The sequence below is a fragment of the Neofelis nebulosa genome, chromosome 10 (genome assembly GCF_028018385.1).
Source record: "Neofelis nebulosa isolate mNeoNeb1 chromosome 10, mNeoNeb1.pri, whole genome shotgun sequence".
Classification (NCBI taxonomy): domain Eukaryota; kingdom Metazoa; phylum Chordata; class Mammalia; order Carnivora; family Felidae; genus Neofelis; species Neofelis nebulosa.
Window position 1 is genome coordinate 39,496,910 of NC_080791.1, and position 25,963 is coordinate 39,522,872.

Consider the following 25,963-nt stretch of genomic DNA (forward strand, 5'->3'; position numbering starts at 1 on the left):
ACACTAATAATGAAGTAGCAGAAAGAGAAATTGAGAAAACAATTCCATTTACAATTGCACCAAAAAGAGTAAAATACTTAAGAATAAACCTAACTAAGGAAGTTAAGATCTGTACTCTGAAAACTATAAAACATTGACAAAAGAAACTGAATATGACACAGACAAGGGGAAAGATATTCCATGTTCGTGGGTTGGAGGAACAAATATTGTTAAAATGTCCATATTACCCAACGCAATCTACAGGTTCAGTGCAATCACTATCAAAATACCAACAGCATTTTTTACAGAACTAGAATAAATAACACTAAAATTTGTATGTAACCATGAAAGACTGCAAACTGTCAAAGCAATGTTGAAAAAGAACAAAACAGTGGGTATCAACAATACCAGATTTCATGATATGCTACAAACCTGTAGTAACAAAAATAATATGGTAATGGCACACATATAGACACAGAGATCAAGAGAACAGAATAGAGATACTTGACATAAATCCGTGATTATATGGTCAGTTAATCTATATCAAAGGAGGCAAGCATATACAATGGGGAAAAGACAGTCTCTTCAATAACTGGTGCTGGGAAAACTGGACCGCCACATGCAAAGAATGAAACTGGGCCACTTTCTTACACCATACACAAAAATTAACTGAAATGGATTAAAGACCTAAATGTGAGACTTGAAACCATAAAACCCCTAGAAGAAAACAGGGTAGGAATCTCTCTCTCTCTCTCTCTCTCTCTCAAAAATAAAATAAACATTAAAAAAAACACACAATGAGATAACACCTTACAATAGTCAGAATGGCTAGAATCAAAAAGATAAAAAAGATAGCAATGTTGGTGAGGATGTGGAGAAAAAGGAACCCTCTTGCACTGATGGTGGGAATGTAAATTTCCACAGCCTCTGTGGAAAACAGTAAGGAAATCCCTCAAAAACTTAAATATAGACAAACCATATGATCCAGTAATTCCACATCTAGGTAATACCCAAGGAAAATACAAACTAATTCGAAAAGATATATGCATCCTTATATTTATTGCAGTGTATTCACAATAGTTAAGATATGGAAGCAAATGAAGAGGAATACAATGGACTATGACTCAGCCTATAAAAAGAATTTGGGAGACTGTGCCATTTGTGACAACGTGGATGGCCCTAGAGGGTATTACGCTGAGTGCAACCAACAAAAGAAATTAAAATTCCATATGATTTCATTTATATGTAGAATGTAAAAAGCAAAAAAAAAAAAAAAAATGAATAAAGAAACAAAGAACAAGCAAAACCAAGTTAACTCCAAACCAAGTTAAACTAGTGGTTGCCAGAGAGGCGGTGGGTGGGTGGATGGGTGACATAGGTAAAGGGAATTATGAAGTACAGACTTCCAGTTCTAACATAAATACGTCTAGGCGATGAAAAGTACAGCATAGGAAATATTGTCAATAATATTGTAATAATATTATATGGTGACAGATAGTGACTGACATTTATTGTGGTGAGCACTGAGTAATATACAGAAGTGTTGAATCAGTATGTTGTACCCCTGAAACTAATAGTATGTTCATTATCCTTTTAAAAGACAGTACACTGGTATAAAGTTAGAATTTCGTTTCCTCTCTGTTAAAGTGATAAAATTTTCTTGGATTATTGATATACTCTTGATAAGAGATAATAAAAGGTGTGTGTATAGTTTTCTCTTTTTACCCAGATTACATAATCTGCCTAGAAAACAAAGATTCTATCTTATCAAAATAATTTTCTGCATTTCATGTTGTCTTTATCAAGTCTTCAATTCCTTGAAAGAGCTGAGTCTTCTCTACTAGAAGAGCGAAGATATTTTTAGAACTATTTAACCTTCTGTATTTGTGTATTTAACCCTCACTATTTAACCTTGTGAAGTCTCTGTCACTATGGTTAAGCGGATAACTATTTATTGTTTCACAGAGACCTATGATCCTCTTTGACCAAGTGTTTTTAAATCTTTTGATATTTTTCAGAAACCTCCCAAAAATCAAATCCTAAATTAAGACTTTTTGACCTTGAACCAACTTTGGGGATATTTTAAGAGGGTCCTGGGACATCTCAAAAAATTTGTTCTCTCCCCTTATTGAAAGAGAGATGTTAAAGTAATTAAGTATATTTGATGGGTTAAATTACATGGGAAACATTGTGAAATAAGAAGTAATATTAAGCCTTTTTTATATTATATTCATATGGATATATATTATAAATGTTCTAGAAATTGATTAAATTCCTAGAAATTTGATATATCCTAGTATAATTTTATCAGTCATAATTCCATGTATTATTTTAAAATGAAATAGCCAAACTTCCTTATGAATTCCATTATAATGAACTCTCATCAGATCTTTAACCATGGACAATTTTGAAGACTTTTATCATTCACAGAGAGTTATTATTTACTCTGATATTTTTGTAGGAGTGAGACTCATAGAAAAGGCCTTATCAAGTGCTCCTGACCATTGACACTTTTGTAAAACTAGACCTCGAATACACATCTCAAAGCTGAAAAAGGCTCCAACACCTGATATCTGTTCCTGTAGAAATGCTAGAGATTTCCAAATCAAATTGACTAGGAAAAGAAATAGCCTACATTGTGATGAACTGCTTCCATCCAAGATGCCACACCAAAGCTGCATGCTTTAACTAAACATGAAACCCTTCCTTCTTCTCTTTCCTTCCTATACTCTGGCATTGGTCTGGAAAGATAACACCATCATCTATATCTCTCAGGCCCTTGCTAAATGGCAGGGGGGGCGGGGGGGGGGGGACAGAAACCTTTCAGACTGCTAGATTTGTCCTCAAAATCCATGATGCTAAAGACCCGGTGATCCTCCCTCCAACCAATTTTTCTTCTATTCTCTATTGACACCCCCCCACCACCACCACTTAGGAGTGCACTTACAAAGTCCAACTTTTATGGCCAGAATATCCAGTATCCCATTTTTACCTTTCTCCAGTTGTAACTGTACTTTGCTCAGTTAAACACAAATACCTATGCAAATCATAGTACATTTGCACCCCTACATTCTTATGATTATGTAAATCAGATCTGCTCCAATCACAAAAAGATCTCGCTAACAGTATGCATCTTTGCAAGGCCAACGTTGTACTTGATCATATGATAGGCTTTTATTATCTTTTAGCTGAACAAGGAGGTGCCTTTGCTGTGGCCAACACCACTTGAACCTGGATAACATTTCTGGGAAGTTGAAACTCAGATACACGAAACCACTGAACAAGCCACTTGGCTTTAGAAAGTGACTCCTTCAACCTGGTCTTTCTTTGACTTATTTGACTTTGATTGGTTTGGGCCTTGGAGATCATGGCTCCAAAGTGCACACCAGATATGGGGGATTATTCTGCTTATAATAATCACAGTCGTCTCCCTGGTGCACTGTATTCCTTCAAAAGCTTGAAATGCATTTTCATAGCTGCTAAACAAGCAAATGATCTCACTGAGACAAGAACACAGAAAAAGAATGAAGAAAATGACCAATTTAAGAAATGTGAACCTAAAGTTGTGTCCCATAAATACCACAGAGATTCAACAAAAAGGATCATGACCTGTGAATACCACACAGAAGATGAACAAAAATTGTGGGAGCTTCAGAGCAGTAGCTGGGAGAGGTGCTAATGCCTTAAATTTTGATCACATCTCTCAATTAAGATGAGAGTCTGATCAAAACGGGGGAATTGTTAAAGAGAGAGGGAGAGAGAGAGACAACAGGTCCAAAATAGAGTCACTTGTGCTAAGCCCACATCACCAAACTAAGGCTTAATTCCTAGGTTAACTAAAGTTTCAATCTCTCCCAGGAGCAGAATCTTAAACTAGTCAATCTGGAATTACCTGATTAGCAGTAGTGAGACCCCTGCTATTCCTCAAAGGAAGGTGACCTTGCCACAGACAATCTCCTTTTGGCCAGCAACTTCCTTGTTTTGGCTCCTTCTGCCTGTAAAAGTCTCTCATTTTTGTACACTTCTTCAAACGTCCTTTCTATCTGCTAGATGTGACGCTGCCCATGAATTGTTGAATAAAGCTAATTAGATCTTTAAAATTTATTCAGTTGAATTTTGTTTTCTTAATACTATTCAACTCAACCATAAACAATGTTCACAAATGTGCATGGCCATAGTTTGAGATCCCTGCTGTTGGCCATTACACATATACCCACCAGAGTTGTGATAACTTGAATAATCGGTTTAAAGTCATATTACTTTAAGCATTTTGGTTGCCCCCTTCATCTTACCTTCACAAAATTTGCTGTTGAATAGTAAACCCACGGAATACAATTTGGGTCATTTGGTCCTGGACCAGACCTTTTAGGGACATTCCACCTGTAAGTTTTTATTTCTCCTGAAACAAATGAGAAGTAATAGAAAGAATTTACTAGTGTTACTTCTGTTCCAGATGTTTTACCTAAAGAAATAACAAAGAGATCTTTATGTACTTTGGTTAATATTTATTACTGGGGAGAATTACTCATTCATTAGAAATGCTCCAATTAAACTCACATCTTGAGTTTCTCTATTCTCAAAATGGCAGATTTTTCATTTCAGACTATAGCTTTCTTTCCAATTTGCCCTATACATTATCAACTGATGTTTATTCAAGGCATAAAGACTTATTTTATTTTTCACTGTTTTTTCTCCTCAAATTCCATATCTCCCTCACAAGAGCTATGCTTGAGCACACTTGAGTTACTGTAGGACTCAGCCTTGATTTCTGATTGAATCACCAGGGAACTTTGTAAACTCTTAACTGCTGAGATCTCATTACAAACCAATGAAATTAGAGTATCCGGGGCCTAGGACAAGGGCATCAGTATTTTTTTAAAGATTCTCAGGTGATTCTAATGTGCAGATAAGCAGGACCTATTTAGAACCAGAGAGAATCAGAGAGACTTAGTTCCAAGTCTCAACCCTATCACTTCCTATTTATCTAACCTTTGACAAGCTACTTGACTTCATTGACCTTTAGTCTCCTTATTTGAATTTTTTTTTTTTTCAACATTTTTTATTTATTTTGGGACAGAGAGAGACAGAGCATGAACGGGGGAGGGGCAGAGAGAGAGGGAGACACAGAATTGGAAACAGGCTCCAGGCTCCGAGCCATCAGCCCAGAGCCTGACGCGGGGCTCGAACTCACGGACCGCGAGATCGTGACCTGGCTGAAGTCGGACGCTTAACCGACTGCGCCACCCAGGCGCCCCTAGTCTCCTTATTTGTAAAGTGGGTTAGTCATCCATTTTTCAGATTGTTGTGAAGGTTAAATAAAATTAAATACCGAGGTTAGTGTGTCACATTGAAGGCAGTTAATAAATGTTTATTTGTATGTATACTAATAACAAACGTATGCCAGGGACTACATCTATGCATCCCCTGTGGCTGACCCAGAGCCTTGCAGAGAAGTAATAAATAAACTCACATAAATTAGCAAGATAATCACATTGTAAAGTCTCAAATAAAAACGACATTTAAATCATTATCTCCTTTTGAACTATCTAGGTCCCATCCCCACCCCATCAGTACATACAACCTATAGCTGAATGTGAGCCACAGGGTTAAACAAAAATTATGCTTACATGAAACTGCTCCATATTTGCAAATACACCAGTAGGTTAGCAATATAATTTTAGGTCTGGTTTCCATTACCTTTCATAATAGCCCCCCTGCCTTGTTAATTGTAAGATAAACAGCTGATATTTAGCTTCCTAAATGCAAATAGCTAAGGGGTGGTGTTATTAAAGTTGGAATGATTCATTGTTCGCCCCAGTGGGGGGTGCAGCTCTAAACAAAAAGAGGATGTTCTGTGCCTGTTTGTTGAGTGGCATCTTGAAGAAGAAGGAGGAGGAGAAATCTGAGAGGGGGCTGCTTACTTTTCTTAAGGCACTAGTTTGCTTTCCTTATCTCAGGCATGCCTAGAATAACCATTCTTCTCCAATTTGCCTGGATTTCGTGCACCAAATTAGTTTCTTGCTCCTACCCCTAATCTCTGGACTCTCCCAAGACTTTCAGGCTTGTCAGAGACCCTTATAGAATCAGAGAGGGATCCCTTATAGGGGTTCTCCCCTCAGAGTTTCAGTGAGAAAAATGCTTCTCTGCCATGTTCTAATCATTCTTCTCTCTAACCCCATAACCCCATCAAGGATGCTTAGAAGTCTAGTCAGCACAGAAGAGCTATGTCCCTTACTAGTCCTCACCATTAGGGCACAGCAGCCTGTGAGGGCTCACCCAGCAGGCCCAACAGCCCTATCAGACTGCCTACCCATGCCTGATTGGCACTTCTCTTCCTCCCTCCTGAGTTGCTTTTAACCATCAAAAATGAGTAATTTTCACTGCTTTTTTGACCCATTTAAAACCATTTCCCTCAGGGGTGCTTGGGTGGCTCAGTTGGCATTTGACTTTAGCTCAGGTCATGATCTCACAGTTCTTGGGTTCGAGCGCCACATCGGGCTCTGTGCTGAAAGCTCAGAGACTGCTTGGGATAATCGCTGTCTCCTCTCTCTCTGCCCTTCCCCCATTCGCACTTTCTCTCTCTCAAAATAAATAAACTTAACATAGATAAATAAATAAATAAATAAATAAATAAATAAATAAAACAATTGCCCTCTTCATAAAAGCAAGACATCCATTACAGAAAATGAAGAAAGTACAAACAATGTGAAGAAATAGAAAAGAGTATTGGGGCGCCTGGGTGGCGCAGTCGGTTAAGCGTCCGACTTCAGCCAGGTCACGATCTCGCGGTCCGTGAGTTCGAGCCCCGCGTCAGGCTCTGGGCTGATGGCTCGGAGCCTGGAGCCTGTTTCTGATTCTGTGTCTCCCTCTCTCTCTGCCCCTCCCCCGTTCATGCTCTGTCTCTCTCTGTCCCAAAAATAAATAAAAAACGTTGAAAAAAAAATTTTTAAAAAAAAAAGAAAAGAGTATCACCCTAACTATTACTTAAAATACTACCCAAAATGTACAACCATTATTAACATTTTGGCTTATTTCCTTTTTAACCTTTTTTCCATACTTGTATTTTGCTTAATATGATACCACAGGTTTTTCTCATGTCATTAAAACCTTCACATCCATTTACTGGCTGAATAGTTCACTGTAAGGGGATTCCAAAATTTAAGTATCTCCCTATAGATAGACATTTAGAACATTCATGAGAGACTTCTTAAAGCAGTAAAACACAGGCTCCTGAACTGGGGAGTAGGGTGGGGTGCAGAGAGGCAGGAGAGTTTGGGATTGTGTCCAGTGAAGATTTCCTCCCCCCAACCCCATCCATGTAAGAGTATCTTGCTAACGTCTTCTGGTGATGCATTAGAGTGTTTTCTTTTCTTTCTTCTATGCAGCTTTAATTTTTTCCAAGGCTTATATGACTTTTATTGTAATTACTATAGTATTTAGTATTATTCATATATATACATAAGTAAAGTGGCATATAATTCCCCTGTAATTACACCTATGATTGCTCTCAATTTCATAACTGAAGGTCACAGAGGCTCTTAACATTTACTACAACCACATTCCAACTGTGTAAATGTATGGTTCTTTTAATTATGAGATCTTCTCTCCCTTCAATGCATATTTTAAAACTCAACTGGAGTTCTACCTATTTTATAAGGCTTTCTCTATTTTCTCTGAATCAATCAATCGATCTTCATGGATTTTCCTTCTCTGAAATTTTTATAAACACTCTCAGATACATTCTTGAAACTCTCTCCCAGTTAGAATTTCATTATGTATAGTCTGCATTACTACTGAAATAATTCATCTTGCTTGTCTTGTTTTTCTTCCAAACTCATTTTAAGCATCGCAAGAGAAATATATGGTTAAGCGCATAGGTTCTGAAATCCAACAGATTGAGGTCCTGCCATTGCTAACATATGACCTGGTCAAGCTCACCCCTCTGTGTTTTAGTCATCTGTTAAGTGGACGTGACGATAGCATATTCCCTCAGTTATAGAATGTGCATTTTTCACACTTTCACATAACTGAAATCAAGATGCATCTTCAAATCAGTGGCACGTTAAAGTTTAATTGGCAGTGTGTTTTTTCTTTTTTTTTAGTAACAGATAAAATGATGATGGATATTACAACCAATGGTATCAGAGTCCATGACATATGTTAGTGTCTACCTTGCTAGAAAATGAGATTATTAGTTTTTTAAAAAAATATATAAGGCACAGCACCTGGCCAAAGATGAACATTCAGTACGTGTTAGCTATTATTATGTCTTACTACACTTTTAGGTCCCAAATAGAGCCCTGGAAACACCATAACCACTTGGTCATTAGATGAATGATGATCTCATATTGGGAGTGACTAGGTGATGGCTGGAACATATTGACACTAACATGAACTTTCCAAGACCCTTCAAAGATCAGAAGAGAGTTGAGTCCAGTGTCCTTATCAGCATGGAGCAGATGTCTGATGTAACTTACCTGGCTTTGTGATGGGCACTTGGAGTTGCTTCCCACTCTCCATGTCTTCAATACCATGGGCTGAGATGGAGTAGGGCCGCTTAGCTTTGTTCTTAAATATGACCAGGATGGAGTCACCCACCTCGGCATGAACCATTGGGCCTAAAGGCAAAACACAGGCCTGTGTGCATTATCGTTGTTCTTTCCAACATTGATGTAATATAAATGTAGATGGTATTTGGCCAAATAAAACAAAGGTTACCTTCTTCATTAGTGCACTTCCTTTGGAGGGCAATACACGTAACATTAAATACTCAGGTACTATTTGGCAATTGGACCAACCTGGGTTCAAATCTTGCTTCCTTCACTTATTAGAGAGGTCTTGGGTAAGTCAAGTAACCTGCCTGACTCTCAATTTCCTCACCTACGAAACGGGTTTAATAACACCTATCGTAAGGATTAAATAAGATAATGTACGTAAAGCGCTTATCTCAGTGCACTGAAACACAGTAAGTACTCAATAAATAAATGCTGCCAATTTTACTACTGCTGAGACATAATCTCCAGGAAAAGCCATATCCACATGATATGGTGGCTTTCCAGTTGTATGTAACCTTTGGTAAGTCTGAAATCGCTCATTTGCTGGTAAATGGATACATTAATAATCATCACCATCATGAGGATCCAAAGAAATATTGTGTATAAAAGGGATCTGAAAGACAAGAGCAAACCTAAAACATCCACGTGCTGATCTATGATCAATACAGTGATTTCATTAATGCACGTCCAGTGCTGTGTCCCAGCGTTTGGATACCTTGAGGAGATGTGTGCTCCTCAGCACTCATGCACACACATTTCTGTGAGAAGCAACCCTCCTGTGTGCCACTGGGAATCGGCCCACACCCTGCTGGACCAGCATGACCGTGGGATAGCCCTCGCCCATGCCGGGTGCCCCTCACCTCTCCGTGCCTCAACAGTGGCACAAATGCAGCTTGCTCAGTGCAGGCGCCCCCCTGACAGAGCACCAGACACACCGGGGTCATGTGACACTGCTTCGAGAAGGATGGAACAGACTCCCATTTGGGAGTCACCTTAGACCTGGTCCTATGGCCCTGAGGGATTTATTTGCATTCTTGGGTGCCCATGGCAGTCCACATCATAGAAAGACACACCCATGGTAGGGAGTCTGAATATACCCATCCAGTCTTTACTGATGGTCACAATTGCTTTTCTGAGAAAGGCCACTGAAGTGTTAAATCAGCCTAAAATTTGTTGGACTGGGGTGCCTGGACGACTCAGTCAGTTAAGCCTCCAACTTCCACTCAGCTCATAATCTCGTGGTCTGTGGGTTCAACCCGCACATTGGGCTCTGCTGACAGCTCGGAGCCTGGAGCCTGTTTCAGATTCTGTGTCTCCCTCTCTCTCTGCCCCTCCCCCGTTCATGCACTCTCCCTCGCTCTCTCTCTCTCTCAAAAATAAATAAACATTAAAAAAAAATTTAAATCAAATTTCTTGGACTATTATGATCTTTGTAGGGAAATACTGAGTATGAATTAGGAAGTATATGAAAAAACGCTCTTTTATTTTTATGATAGAGCTAGAAAAGAATGCATGCTTTTAAACAGCATACTTGGGCATAGTTACAGATAGGTGCACGTGCACGCATGTACTAAAATCCTTATTTGTGACTCATTGCCATCAATTGCACCTGCTTTGCTGTACTGGTAAGGGTGAATGTCTTCTGATTCGGGGCCTGATAGGTCCCAGGGAGTGGTAAGGAGCAAAGGTGTGCCTGTTGCCTGCCCTGTGCCCTTTGGAACTTTAGGAGCACAGGCCTGTCCCTGAAAATGCAGAAAATGAGTGGATGGGCCTTGTGCTCTCCTGAGGGGAAGTACCACTGGGCTTGCCTCTGATGGAGTCCCTCCTTTGTGTCATTTTACTGAGTAGACCCAAACCGGGGCTTTTTGAGGGGCAAACCACCCCACCCTTGGCAGGACCGCACCTTTTTTTCTGGAGTTCATATGACAAACACAGCTCAAAAGAAGGAATGTTCCCACTGGGTTGACTCTTTTAGTGTGATAAGCTTACATGTCAATGCAGGGAGGGTGCAGGGAAGGTGGATGGGGCATCTGATAATTTATCAAGCTAGCTGTCCTGGTGCCTTTTTTAATATTAAGAAGCACTGTGTAAACTCATTATTTATACATGTCACCTTGTGCATTTAAATATGGGAACAGAGGGGCGCTTGGGTGGCTCAGTTGGTTAAGCATCCAACTTCAGCTCAGGTGGTGATCTCGAGGTGCCCTGTGTCGGGCCCTGTGCTGACAGCTCGGAGCCTGGAGCCTGCTTCGGATTCTGTGTCTCCCTCTCTCTCTGCCCCTCCCCCACTTGTGCTCTGTTTCTCTCTCTCTCTCTCTCTCTCTCTCTTGAAAATAAACATTAAAAATTTTTTGAAATAAAAAAATAAAAATGAGAACAGAAAAAAAAAAAGGGAACCGATTTCAGAAAGCCATCTAGATTAGCCTTCTCCCTAAAGATCTCATATTCATGATGGGGTCAGGTTTGGTGACTCCCAGGTGAAAGTGGGGAAGGAAAGCAGGAAGGAAGAGCTTATCTGATCCCCAGGTCAGGCAGCCCAGGGTATCAGACAGGCACAGTAGGTTCTGAGATGGCCACATTCTGAGATGGCCTCCTGAGCTCAAACCAGGCCTTCTACCCTTAGCACTCCTCTTATGCAAGGAGTTTCTCATTGGCTTGAATCATTTTCTTAATGTTTATTTATTTATTTTGAGAAAGAGAGAGGGAGAGAGAGAATCCCAAGTAGGTTCCGTGCTGTCAGCACAGAGCCTGACGCAGGGTTTGATCCCACAAACCATGAGATCATGACCTGAGCTGAGATCAAGAGTCAGACATTCAAATGACTGAGCCACCCAGGCGCCCTTTGCTGGAGTTGTTTTTATGGTGTGTTCGTATGGCCCTGTGCATAGATGATCCAGGCCCTTGAAGAAGCTATGCAAATACTCTGCTTGCTCATCTGAGGCATCACATTATTCCAATTAAAACGTCCTGGCTCAGCAGAGGGATGGGAAAGGAATTTCAGGGCAACAGATGCTGGTTAGACTGTTGACGATATGGACTCGTGTTTGCGTGTTATCCGGTTGACTCTCCTTTGAATGAGCTGAGTACAGAGCACGCTCCCTGACAATGGGAGGGCAGGAAGATGTCACACTTGGGTGAATGCACTCGGGCCACTCTGTCCCTGCTGTCCCTTCTCAGGTCTAAGTGTGACAGTGTATGTGTACATGTTCACGTGCCTTGGGGCTGGCAGCGCATGGCTGCGATCTGTGTCATACCCAGCAGTTCCAAGTGCTTCTCTCGTGGCGGCCGGGCCTTGATCTCCACAAATTCCCCATCGGTGTATTCTCTGTAAACCACTTTCTTGTACTGAGAGCCAATCCAGTTTTCAGTGTGGTTCATAAATATATCTCCATGTCTATAAATCAGAAGCAGCAGAAATTAAAGTTGTCAGAAGGTAGAAAAACCTTGGGTGCTCCTGAGTGATTCAGGGGTACCCGGGAGCACAGTTTCCCATACCTGGCTGCCATCAGAATCTCCCAGTGGAGCTCAACTTTTGCACCAGGCTCTCTGGGAGTGGAGCCAGGAATCTGTATTTGAAAGCACCGCAGGGGGTTCTGACTGGCCCAGGTCTTACTTCTTGGGAACCATTGTTCCAAAGCTTTGCTGGGTGCTGACTGCGGCCAGCCTTAGTTGGAGACTCCTAAGGGCCCCTTGAGGTGGTACTCCTCTTCCTGGGGCTAACTAAGCTCACACGCATGCATGTGCATGCACACATGCACATGCTCACACTCCACTACCCTGAATTCCTTCAGATTCCATTTATATCATTCCATACCTTGTTCTACTTTTCCACCTTAAAGATCTCAAGAAAGACTCTGGGTTGTATATTATGCACATACTCATATACAAGTATAGGCATAGTTGATGCTTGGTAGTCACAGGAGTCATGTTCTAGAAAGCCACTTTGAATACTGAAATAATGAACACTAAGCCATTGTCCCTAGGGGAAACATAAGGTTACGTTTTGCAGGTGTTCAGAACGAATTGCCCCAAGACGTGCCACTTTGGCATGTGGATTATGTTGAGTTGAAAGCAATCAAGACCCAAAAGATTCAGGAAAAAGCTCTGACTTTCCCTCTAACTGCCCAGAAGAATTTAGGTAGAGGACCCCCTCCAGGAAGGGGCTATTACAGAAGGTAACTATCTTATAATATGAACTAGGGGTGGGAGACAGAGAGGAATTTAGCAAAGCCTGTTAAAATTCTTCTCTCTGTCCCATTGTTTCTGAGTGGCCCAATCAACATTTGTTTACCTAACATGTACTCTTTTTCATCTTCTTATGAATTGCTTTCCTTCTCTTTGAAGTCCCAGACCCCTACTTCCTTCTCCTTCCTTCAGAATGACATATATATCTCCTTTGGCCTCACTGTCTTTGGAATCTCTCATGTCTATGTGGATTCTCCCTATGTAAGTAAATTTGATTTTCTCCTGTTCATCTGTCTCATGTCAATTTAATTTTTAGGCCAGCCAGAAGAATTTGAACGGTAGAGGAAAATCCACCTCGCCGGCAAAAAAACTTCTTCAGACCTCTGGTCCAAATACTTTCATCAACAGATTGATAAATACCCTTGTTCTATGTGTGCTTCTGTTTCAAGACATCTTATTTAATATATACTGCTGATTCATTAACTTTGAACTCATGGCCACTAGCACTATAAGTCACACCTGAAGGCAGCTTATCTAACACATGTATTTCCTCTGTAAGACACATCGCAGCCTTCTTGCACTTACCCTGGGGGCCATTTTAAACAGCTAAGTCACCAACGAAAAGCGCGCGCACACACACACACACACACACACACACACAGGCACTAAATAGACCACAAAGAGGATGCTTGTTTACAGTGTGAAAGCTGAAACAAGACAGTGAAGACAGAGGGATGTTTTGTTTGTTTGACCTCAGCTGGAAATGTGCGCATTGGGAGACACAAACTCTTTGCTGCTTTATGCATACCTGTGAAGGACCACAACAGCACCACAAAAATTGGTTTGGGTGTTACAAATAAATTTCAGTAACTAGGCAAATTTACAAATATGGAATCTGCAAACAATGAGGATCAACCATATATTTAATCCATCACCAAGATACATCATCACAAAAAGACAGAAAAAAAATCTATCAGTTTTATCTACAAAATAGAGTATGTCTCCCAGCCTTCCATTTCCCTCTATTAAACTACCTGCACTCCAACCTAAGCCCGCTAGGTCACTTACCCGTATTAACTGGAGTTGTTCTTAATCACTCTCCCTGCCACCCATGCTTCCCCCTTCCCTCCATCCTCTACTCTACACGCAGAGTGACCCTAACCTAAAAATTCCACCAAGTGAGTCCTTGTGGAAAACCTGATGATGGCTTCCCACTGCCAAATTCCTCAAATTAGCTCTCACATCCCTTTGCTGTCTGCCTCTGCCAACCTCTCAGGCCTCGTTTCTCGTCACTGGCACCCACGCACTCTACGCTCTGGTCATCCTAAACATTCTCTCTTGAGCTCCACATGCCCTCCCCACCTCCGGGCCTTCCATGTGTTATTCCTTGTGCCAAGAACACTCTTGCCACCTCTTTGACTGGCCTATTCCTCAAGTCCCAGGACAAAGACTACTCCCTCCTTGACCACCTCTCTCCCTCTCTCCCCCAGGTGGGGCCATGTGCGCCTGCCGTGAGCTCCCCCTGTGCCCTGCACCTCTCCTCTCACAGTGATTGCCTCACTCAGGATGCTTGTTCTAACGTCTGCCCCACGAACCATGAAGTCTGTATGGGGAAGGACCTGGCCTGCCCTTATCAGCACTGTTTCACGCGTACTTTGTACAATGCCTAGCAGACAGCAGGTACTTAACAAAGGCACCTATATCTTTGACCTAGACCATATGCTTTCCTAGGCAAGAGAATTTTTCTCCTACTTTTATTTTCCAGAAGTCCTAATAACACACGTGGTAGTGACAGAAATGCCTCTGGAGCCGTAGCTTTACTGTTTCTCGGCTTTCCTCTTCCGCGGAGTGGGATGATAATAAGGCATCTGTCTCCCAGATTGCTGTGAGGATTACATGGGTTAGGATCTGTAAAGCGCTATGCCAGACACATACTGAGCACCAGGGAAGCGCATGCTCTATCACCATCTTGCTGGGACGTCATGTGACATGCTGGGCCAAAGCTGAGCAAATGGGTCAAGTATACCCTAAGGGTCTTTATCAGATAGGGTTTGTAAAAACCCTAGCAAATGCCTGGCACATGGTGGGTGCTCAAGAAATGGCAGTCACTATCTCAGGTCCCAGGGTGGTTAAATTAAATGCGTATCAGTCCACAAGCTCACGAGTACTGGGAATACAAGGTTTTTTCTCTATAACAACTTAATCTCTGTTTTCGAATTCTCTCCCACTGCACAAACCCTGGCATTGTGCTGATGGTCCCACTGGTTGCTCTTCTGGGATCCCGAGGGCTTCTCGGTGCTTTCTTAGGAAGCTCTGGGAAAGACATCTGAGGCAGAGGGTCTGGTCTAACCCGGACAATAAACGTCTCGGGGATAACCCATACTGAGAGGTGGTTTGAAAGCTGGGTGTCTCCATGCCATGGCTTTGGCTCAACGAGCAGAGGCATAGCCACTGGGGGGCAGAAAGGCCATTTGTCCCTGGCCTTCGATCCGCAGGGGTGCCACAGACGTGCCACGACAGGAACCGGTCATTTCAATGTCTACTGAATTTTTATCTACAGATCTGTTGTACTTTGAATATGTGAACATGCTCTCAATCGGCTTTGTTTTTAGTGATTTATGGGCAATATCCAGAGTGGCAGGGCAGGGTACAGACACACCCGGCACGCTTTATCTCTCTACGTCACCTGGAGACAATCCCGGAAGACTGAGACTAGAGCTTCCTGCCAGCCCAGAGAGATGGGGTCTGAAGACACAAATTACACTGAGTCTCAAGAAAGTCATGGAAGACGAAGAGTATAAGGGCTAAGAATATACACACAATATACATACAACAGAGTTATCATACAACTATTTCTTCAGTTATAGCAGCCTTTTAGTAAAAATAATCACTTTAGAAAAGGCTGAATTACGGTTCATTTCATTTTCCAATGCACCAGTATTAGTCTTTAGCTTGTATTGGCGGCACTGGCTTTGCAGGAGAGGAGTGTCTGGTTTAATAAGTGGGTTGGTGAGTCATGGAATACATTTTAAACCGCCCTGTCCCTGAGGCAAATCTTTTTTAAGTGGAAGAGGCATTTTGTTTCTTCATTTATCCATGAGGTGATGCTGTTACACTCTCTTTTCCTGGTGTCTAAACCCTCAAAACAGGCCAACAAGTAAGACGAGAAAAAAGACATGTTAAGATTAGGAACATTTGGGCATAGACGAGTCTGTGTGGGACACGACTAAAGAGAATTAGTATGGGGGAGGGGGTCTGATAATAAACAACAAAGAGGAACAAAGACATGGAAATTAACATGCTTGGTGGTGAGAACACAGATTGGTCTTTGTTCAATTCCAGTGTCAATGACTAGGGGTTAGTCTTACCTCTGTGCCCTGAGTTTCCTGGTCTGTATATGGGGACAGGGAATAAATAACCTAAGCAGCAAGTTGTTTAGTGGAGGGTATGAACTTTGGGGTGGAGTCTGCAGGTCAGTGCCCAGCAGATGCCTCTATACCTTGCATGATTCTACCCCAGTACATCCCAGTGGGAAGTGAAGGATACTTAGGGTGGGTGGGGGGCCAGGGCTCACAGCCTTGCCGACTCTTTGGTGTTCAGCTTCCGCAGACAGTGCTCTCACGGGAGGGTCAGCCTTGGGGACCTTCTGGGTACAGGGCCTAGTAGAGAGACCAGCTCCTCCCTCCCCCAATTCCAGGATCTCTGCCAAGGCAATGCCTCCGACCCACTCCCCATCCAGATGGACGCTCTTTCCCAACGCTCCTCAATCTAGAGCAGCCCATCTGCTCACCCCACTCTGCACCCGCCTCTGCCTCCCTCCCTCCCTACCATTTCGTCTTCACAGTCCCACGTCACTGGGATCTGCCTCTTTCCCTAAGGCCTTCTTTCACGCTAGGCGCTCTCTCAAAGGCACATGCATTCTTGGGACAGCCACGCTTGCAATCGGCACCGCACCGTGGGTGGGGATGCGCGGAGCCTGCGGGGGTGGGGATGGGGGTGCAAATGACTTCCTTCAGGCTCCCCTCCCGGGATGAGGCCCTGGCAGCTTCCCTCCTCTTTTGCGCCCCTAGTAAAAGCCGCTGTCTGCCAAAATAGTGCAGACAGAAGCAGGGCGTGTTTAGGTTTTCACATTTGCTAAACGTCTACAGAGTGTGTGCAATCCCACCCAAGAGACTTGACGGCTTCGCCCGTGGTACCTTTCCCCTCCTGCGTCCAAGTGCTGCTTTTCGAACTCCCAGTTTTTGTTAGGGGCATAATCCCATTCTACCTCTTCAGCAGCGATGTAAAAGGTTCTTATCATCCCGTACGGCTGCTCAGAAGGGTCCTTGTTGCCACAGCTGTTGACCTCATATATCTGATTCATGCCTCTCATGAAGTGGTGCAAGGTGGAGCAAAACACCCTGAAAATACCTGAAACAGAAATCGCTTGGCGTTGTGTGCGGCGCTCCATGCTTTCGATTTCGGTTCGCTCACAAGCTACAGCATTTTATTCCCAAATAAATAAATGGTAAGGTGAATTCTTAAAATATCAATTTTATATGGTATTTTAAAGCCAGACTCCAAGGGGGAATAAAGTACGTTGAATATATTTACTTACCAGGGGAAAGATACCATCTGAAATTCATTGGTAATGGAAAATTAAAACTTGCAAAGTTGCTACCGAGAAATGATTTCTCTGGGTCTTCCCTATTGTATACACCTGTTAGAAGATAGTTGCCCCTGGAAAATCACTGATGGGTACGATTATCTTAGCCTGGTCCAGTTTAAAATGAACTAATAACCTGTATCATTAATATTCTAAACAAAGTTCAAATAGGGGCACATTTCTGAAATCATGTATTATGCCCTAAAATATTTCATAAACTATATACAGTGCAATATACAGGTAAGGTACTATTATTAAAGCCAGGTGTATTATTACTTCGTTAGGCCTTTGAGCAAAGGAAGTTCTCATGACCAATGGCAGGTCTCCATCATGCCAGACGAAAAGAAAAAAAAATCGGCCAGATTGCCCTACATAATGCCAACAAGCATGTCTGAGAATTATGTAACTTTATAAACTGAATTTTCTAGATTGGCATCAGGTAGATACATCTTAATTGAATTCACCATAAAATCATATGAAACAAAAATATTGGAAGATATTAACTGTCAGTGGAATTGCTGCATCAATAAACCTTCCCTTCCTTTGGTAGACACTGTTCTTAGAGGTGAGTGATCAGTGATTAGTTTCATTAATTACCCCTTGAGGATGAGCAAAACCCATTGGTTCAGTGGGTACTCAAGCCCCCCAGCACTGACGAGGACCTCATGAGGAAGGGTCTTTGGGAAATCACACAGAAGACGCTCTGAAGGTAGACATGGGAAGAGCTCCCTCTGCACGTGTTGTTTGGCAGGCAGCCTGCTATTCATGCGTTCATTATGTTCTTCACTAGCCGAGGAATTATCTTCTCTAAGAACAAAGAGGAATTGAAGGCCTTGGTTGTGGCGATGGTTTCACAGATGTATATATACTTACCTCCCGCCCCATTAATCTGTTTTTTTTATGCATAAATATATGTTTCTTTTATTTTTTTATCATTTTACTTATTTTTCATCCCCTCTCGTAACCATCAGTTTGCTCTCTGTAGTTAAGAATCTGTTTCTTGGTTTGTCCCTCTCTCTCTCTCTCTCTCTCTTCCTTTTCTTTATTTCCTTTGCTCATTTGTTTTCTTTTTTTATTATTATTATTATTTTTTACATTTATTCAGTTTTGAGAGATAGTGAGAGACAGAGCACAAGCGGGGGAGGGGCAGAGAGAGAGGGAGACACAGAATCCAAAGCAGGTTCCAGGCTCTGAGCTGTCAGCACAGAGCCTGACACGGGGCTCGAACTCACAATCCGTGAGATCATGACCTGAGCCGAAGTCAGACGTTTAACCGAGCCACCCAGAACCCCTTTATTTGTTCTGTTTTTTAAGTTCTACATATGAGTGAAATCAGATGGTATTTGTCTTTCTCTGAGTTGTTTCTCTTAGCCTTATACTGTCTAGTTCCATCCTTGTTGTTACAGATGATAAGATTTCATTCTTTTTATGACTGAATAATATTCCATTGTACATATATACCACATCTTCTTTATATATTCATCTTTTCAGAAACACCTGGGCTGCTTCCATAGTTTGGCTGTTGTAAATAACGCTGCAATAAACATCAGGGTGCATGTATCCCGTTGAATTGTGTGTTTTGTGGTGGGGGGGGGGGGGCGGGAAACACCCAGTAGTGCAATTCCTGGATCATAGAGTAGTTCTAGCTTTAATTTTTTGAGGAACCTCCAGACTGTCTTCCACAGTGTCTACACCAGTTTGCATCCCACCATCAGTGCACAAGAGTTCCTTTTTCTCCATACATTCGCCAACACTTATTGTTTGTTATGTTTTTGATTTTAGCCATTCTGACAGGTGTGAAGTGACATCTCACGGTGGTTTTAATTTGCAAACTGTAAAGACTCCCCCCCAAAAACTACTAGAACTGATAAATGAATTCAGTAAAGTCGCAGGATACAAAATCAATGTGAAGAAATGTGTTGCATTTCTATACACTGATATTGAAGCAGCAGAAAGGAAAATGAAGAAAACAATCCCATTTACGATTGCACCCAAAACAGTAACTATCTAGAACTAAACTTAACTAACAAGGTGAAAGACATGTACTTGAAAACTATAAAACAGTGATGAAAGAAATTCAAGATGATGCAAAGAGATGAAAAGACATTCCATGCTCATGGGTTGGAAGAACAAATATTGTTAAAATGTCTATACTACCCAAAGCAATCTACACATTTAATGTAATCTCCATCAAAATACCAATAGCATTTTTCACAAAACAAGAACGAACGATCCTAAAATTTGTATGAAACCGCAAAAGACCTCAAAAAGCCAAAGCAATCATGAAAAAGAAAAAACTGGAGGGATCTCAATTGCAGATTTCAAGTTGTATTACAAACCAGTAGTAATTAAAACAGTATGGTACTGGCATAAAAAGAGACACATAGATCATGGAATTGAATGAAAACCCCAGAAATGAACCCACAATTATATTAATTGTATCAATTATATCAATTATCCTCAACAATTAATCACGTCAATTAATCCTCAACAAGGGAGGAATTAATATACAATGGGAAAAAGTCTCTTCAACAAATGGTGTTGGGAAAACTGGTATAGCTACATGCAAAAGAATGAAACTGGGCCACTGTCTTCCACCATACACAAAAATAAATTCAAAATGGATTAAAGGCTTAAATGTGAAACCTGAACCCATTAGAATTCTTGGAGAGAGAGCACAGGCAGTAATCTTTCTGACATCGGCCATAGCAACATTTTTCTAGATATGTCTCCTGAGGGAAGGGAAGTAAAAGCAAAAATAAACTATTGGGACTACATTACAATAAAAAGTTTCTGCACAGTGAAAGACGCAATCAACAAAACTAAAAGGCAACCTATTGAATGAGAGAAATATTTGCAAATGGCATATCCAATAAAGGGTTAGTATCCAGAAAATATAATGAACTGATACAACTCAATACTCAAAAAACAAATGATCCAATTAAAAAATGTCCATGAATAGACATTTCTCCAAAGAAGACATATAGATGGCCAACAGACACATGACAAAACGCCTAACGAACTCATTGATTTGTATATATTAAATATCAACAACTTTTTATGTATCAGTCATATCTCAGTAGAGTGGTTTTTAGAAAAAAGAACAAAGACAAAAAAATTTGAGTCGAAGCCTAGGGTCTACTCATATTTTGGCCAAATGACCAAGTTGTTAAGCAGTCACAGATTTATACTCACCACGAAACATAAACTGGAAAACATTGTCATAAGCAATTTGGAAGCTCCTAGGGCACACGTGTAATACCAAAGCATTAGAATAATTAACCAAGTCTCTAAAATTATTGCAGCCAACTGCAGCTTTGAATGCCAGTTTCTATTTCTGTGGATTAAATCTGGCTGTTTCCCTCCTCTCCCATCTTCAGTGTCGAAGAGCATATTTAAAAAACAAAAACAAAAATCATTGTGCTCAAGGCATTCCTTGGTTTGGGTGATTCATAGTTATGAATTCATAGTTATGATCAATTATACTAATGTAGACGAATTCATAGTTATGATCAATTATACTAATGTAGAAAGGTTAAATACTCAAAGTCTATAATGCACGGGTTATGGAACTCCTAATTTCAGGCAGTTCTTGGGCAAAAGTTTTGAAGCACAAGCCCTAAGTGTTTAACCAATGACACTGAGAGGCATCTAAACCGTACTTCTAGTGTGAAGCAAAGTAGACACTAATTCATAAAGAAGACAGAGCCAACAAGTACTCATCTTGGGTAGTATATTGGTTTCGTTTTAAGACTAATGAAAAAGTTGGGTTGGAGAAACATTTTGAATGCCCATGGCACTGGCTATCTTATTTTTATTTTTTTATTTTTTTTATTTTTTCAACATTTTTTATTTATTTTTGGGACAGAGAGAGACAGAGCATGAACGGGGGAGGGGCAGAGAGAGAGAGAGACACAGAATCAGAAACAGGCTCCAGGCTCCGAGCCATCAGCCCAGAGCCTGACGCGGGGCTCGAACTCACGGACCGTGAGATCGTGACCCGGCTGAAGTCGGACGCTTAACCGACTGCGCCACCCAGGCGCCCCAAGCTATCTTATTTTTCAAACGAGCCATGTGTTGCTCTGAATCTTTTATAAAAATGCCCCAATTATCCAATTAGCTTGGAAATGTCTAAGAGAAGGGATGAGTACTGGCCCTTCAATGGGCCCTCGGTGGACTTCTGACCCAGTGCAGCTTACCCTCCAGGGAAACTAATGGTGCCCAACAGAATGAAAATGCAGAAGTCTCCAAGTAACTTATCAGTCTCTAAAGAAAGTCATGCCTATCACCTGGAAGCATCCACTGGGCTGTCTATACCTGGTAGATGCTTCAGAGCAACAACTAAAAGGTCTGTGCTTCAGGAGAACAAGAAATACCCTCTTTCTTGGGGCTGAATCATTCCTAGGAATGAATCAAGAGCATTCTCCTAAGATTTGTGTGGCAAGGCCATTTAGGGGACTTCTTCTTTGTGTCATTTTAGATGCTTTATGTCGTTTTAGATGCTTCTCCTCTGTCCTTTGTACTGTGCGTTTGGAATAAAATAGTTAGGATTATCTGATTGTAACCAAGACTGTATGTCTTGCTACATCCTCTGAAGTGCCCAAATTCAACCATTTTATTCCAGGGGAGGACGCTAAGGGTATATGCCTGAAGACAGTAATTTGGTCACCTGCGGTGGCCCTGCCAAGTTTACCTGCATGGTCTGGCTGCATGAACACCGTTGTGGAGGTATGGGGAAACAGGGCCAGGGTGTCACGATGAGTTCCTCGTAGGTGGATGGTGTTCCCTTGAAAATAAACTCCGTGCATATCAGTGTCAGTGCCCATTCCAATCATATGCCAGGAAACTCTATCCTTTTTGCACATGCTTAGGCCTGGCTGGTTGCCATACATATAGCCATTAATAGCTAAATGAAAGGAAAAAGATAGTCAGAGCCCAGTACGATTTTATAGATACAGAAAACACACCATTTTAGTACAAGATTATCAGTGTGTGGGGGCAGTCTGTTCAATTGCTCAAGTTCAAACTATTTACAGAAGATCCTTACTACCAGAGACTAAACACACTAGAGAAAAGTCACACAGTGACCCAATCCAAAATGGAGACTAAGAGGAACAATGAATAATGAAAATATACTAAAATTGTGAAAATATTATGTATAACAATGTACACACAAGGGCACAAACCCTAAGAATCAATAAGGAATAAATCAGGTTGTTTTCTGGCATAAGTTTTTCTGACAAAATTGTTTGACAGCGTAATACAATATCCTTCATTTCACATTTTGGTTTTGCAGATTATAAAGAGCATCGTCCTTGTGAAAATATTTATGGACTTCGCCATTTTCCCCAAAGCTCGTGATTTGAAGATCACTTTCTTTTGAGGTTCTTATTCTGTTATCTCCCTTAAGTGTCTCTTCTTCGGTCATTAATTCACTTAATTTCATCAGATCTTCATTTACCAATGGATTTACATTTGATTCCAGAAGTTATCAGACATCTCATTACTGATTTCATGGAACTGGCATCATTTGAAAGATTTGCAATTGATTGACATTGTATTTGCACGACTGGTCAGTGAAGAGGGATTGTTTTGAGGGGGGGAGGGAGAAGGACGCTAAGTCTATAAGAGGCTAGCCTTTGATTAAATAATTTTGCCTTTTGGTAAGTTTTATTTCCCTGCCTCAGCAAAATAACTGAAGGAACTTTGAATAATGGTTACTTAGATATGAAGACCTTCTGAATCTCCAGAAATGAAAAGTGTTTTTCTCTTTTATATCAACCTCAATCCATTGATAGTGGCTCCCTGGAGCAATGTCTTGAAAAGAATTTAGAAACCACATCTGTGTGGGATGAACCCCACTCTGTGTGGGATGAATGCATTAACTGAATAGCATTGTTTGAGGGGTGACTACACATGTCTTATGCGTGATGCCCCGTAGAGAGATAAAGATTCTATCCTCTCCCACTTCTTACTAATGCCCATAGTAGGAAAGAACAGCTATCACACACATAAGTGACCTTCTGTTATAATCCCATTGCCAGATAAAATTGCTTTTTATTTCTGTGTCTGCAGAACCAATGGTGCTTGGTAATTTTACTCAGATATCTGAGATTATTAGCAGAAAATCTAAGAAGGATGCTTTGAGAACATTGCATTTTCTGAAAAAAAATCTTTGATAATACCTTTGCAAATAAATTATGTAAATCCTGCCCATTGAATGTTAAAGTGATATTGTAAATTGGGGTACTAATGATTTAGTCCTTGACTGGCCCATAGAGAATCTTCTCTTGCCTTGGAACTCTAGTTTAAATTCTCTCTTTCTGGAACATTCATTCATGCATTCAACAAACACCTTTGTTTGTTTGCTTGTTTAACAGTACTCTAAAAATTTATTGAAAGAATGATGTCATTGCTGGTTATAGTGTCAGATAAAGGTAGTCAAAGCCCATGGTAAGGTCTGGTAAAGAAGTTACACTGTTCTGCCTTCTCGTGTAGACTTGTCCCCTAACCCAGATGATATTTGTTGACTAACCCAAGAACTACTGTAAGTATGCCTCTTTTTCATCAGAAAAGACCCCCAAGGATAGCTCACAAGCCGTTGAGGATGCCCTCTAGGAAAGGAGGTCCACATCTTTTCATATAGACCACATAATAGGTGTAATGCAAGGCACTGGGTAACACGAGAGGCACTTTTTCTTTGGTATTGTTGCCGTCATTTTCTCTCATACTCCATGCAAGCAAGACTGGAGATAGAATTTAATTCATAATTAATGTAAAATTTAAATTAAAATACATTGTTTTCCTTGCATTTTGTTTTAAAGATGACATACTCTCCATGTCGAAAATATGAAAGTGTATATTACATTGCCAAATCAGGATGGAGCTGGATGTGATGTGGTCTGTTGGGTTGTTTTATCTTTTCTCTTTATCCTTTATCCTAAGGGCCTCTCTTAGGATAAGTTTCTTTTGCGACTTAGCTTCTCCACTAAGGAATTGCTATGTTTCCTCATTCTACTTTCTTCTTCTTCTTTTTTATTTTTATTTTTTTGGCTGCTAGGAGGGTGGGAAACAAATTTCATGATTCAGTTATAACAAACATTTTGTAGAAAATGGTATTGAAAATGCATTACTCTATGCTTTCCATTGGTCCAAGAGGAGACTGTTGGCATGGAGTATCCAGGACCATCGGAGTCTGTGAGCTGGTTGCTGTGGGTCACTTGGAACCTTGGACTTTCTTGACCTCCTTGTGGGGAAAGGAGATTAGGGTCTATTTTGTTATTCTCCTATAATGTTTTGAAAACAATAAATAGATGTTGTCCTTGGTCCTAAAACAAGCAATTTAGCACATGTTATCTTACAATGCTTGCTTTCAGCTCCTTTTTGACTGCATGCTCTCATAGTTATTTGGGATTGGGCTCTCGCTCACTATTCTGCCATCTAGGGTAGTGTGCCTAAGACTAACGAGACTCCTGTGTTAGTCACGCCAATTATGAGGTGGTTTGCCACTGTTACAACTGATATAAGAAAGAGGAGGAGAATTAAGTAATTCCTTTTAAATAAGATCTGGGATGGGAATTCGCTAGTATTTTACACATTATCAGTTTAGACAGTTCTTCATGCAACTTGATAAGAGACACTTTGTTGTTTAATGATTATCTCCAATTATCACTTGGATTATTAGCCTCAATGATGTTATTATGAACCCAAGGGAGGGCATTTTGTCAGTCATTTTCTACATTTATAAAGTACTGCAGTCTTTGTTGGTTCATGTTTTGTGTTGCTTCATCTAAAGCTGATGAAGTATTTCAGAAGTATTAATTAAGTTGCACAACGTCCCCGGGAGGTAGGAGGTTTCACCAGAGCTTGTGAGATGAAGTCATGAAACAATTTACTCTTGACCAAGAACAATGTCCAAGAAACCAAAATCAAGATAGTTAAAACATTCCAAATATTTTCACTTCAAATCCTTAGAGAAGAGAAAGACACTTTTCATACCATGCATTCGGTTGGACTTCACAAAATCTTTGTCTTCTTTGTCAACACTGAAGGGACGCCATGTAAACCTCTGAATGTTTTCATCAAGATACCTGCTCAGATTCTCATCAAAGACTGTAAATAGTAGATAAAATTCCTTGTCGATTCCTCTCTAAAGAGAAGAAGAACATAACTGTATAAAAAGTACAGCTTGGAGGAATTCTAATCTCTATTTCACTTTCAACATGAACACAAATAAATCAGGACCAACGTGAGTTGGGTCATTTTGTAAATCAGGATTCTGAGCATGATTCTGATCAATTCATTTTACACCCTAACGTTTCATCTTTCTGTTTATATCCTTATCCCTCCCCATGAGATCTGCTCAGAGGAAATGGGTCCTTGCTCAGAAGCTTCCCTACACTGTGGGACTCCTATTTTCAGTCTGGTCATCACTATCTTATTCTCCTTCCCAGGGCCTGCATGCCCTGGGCTGTCTCTCTCTCTGATTTCATCTCCTTGTACTCGCCCCTCATTTACTCCAGCCACCCTGGCCTTTTGCTCTTCTGTGAACACACCAACTTCACTCCTGCCTCAGGGACTTTTCATGTGCTGTTTCCAT

At 41.0% G+C, this 25,963-nt stretch overlaps 1 protein-coding gene across 1 annotated transcript in view; it reads right to left on the reverse strand.

Annotated features, from left to right (window-relative positions):
• Positions 1–25,963, reverse strand: part of HEPHL1 (hephaestin like 1) — an 81,500-nt gene that overhangs the window by 15,467 nt on the left and 40,070 nt on the right. Inside the window, exons 10-15 of the mRNA XM_058687454.1 lie at positions 25,363–25,513; positions 22,058–22,270; positions 16,916–17,129; positions 11,789–11,928; positions 8,457–8,597; positions 4,272–4,378 (exon numbers count right to left, since the gene is read on the reverse strand). Coding sequence (XP_058543437.1) covers positions 4,272–4,378; positions 8,457–8,597; positions 11,789–11,928; positions 16,916–17,129; positions 22,058–22,270; positions 25,363–25,513 — 966 coding nt within the window. The remainder of the gene's footprint in view (positions 1–4,271; positions 4,379–8,456; positions 8,598–11,788; positions 11,929–16,915; positions 17,130–22,057; positions 22,271–25,362; positions 25,514–25,963) is intronic.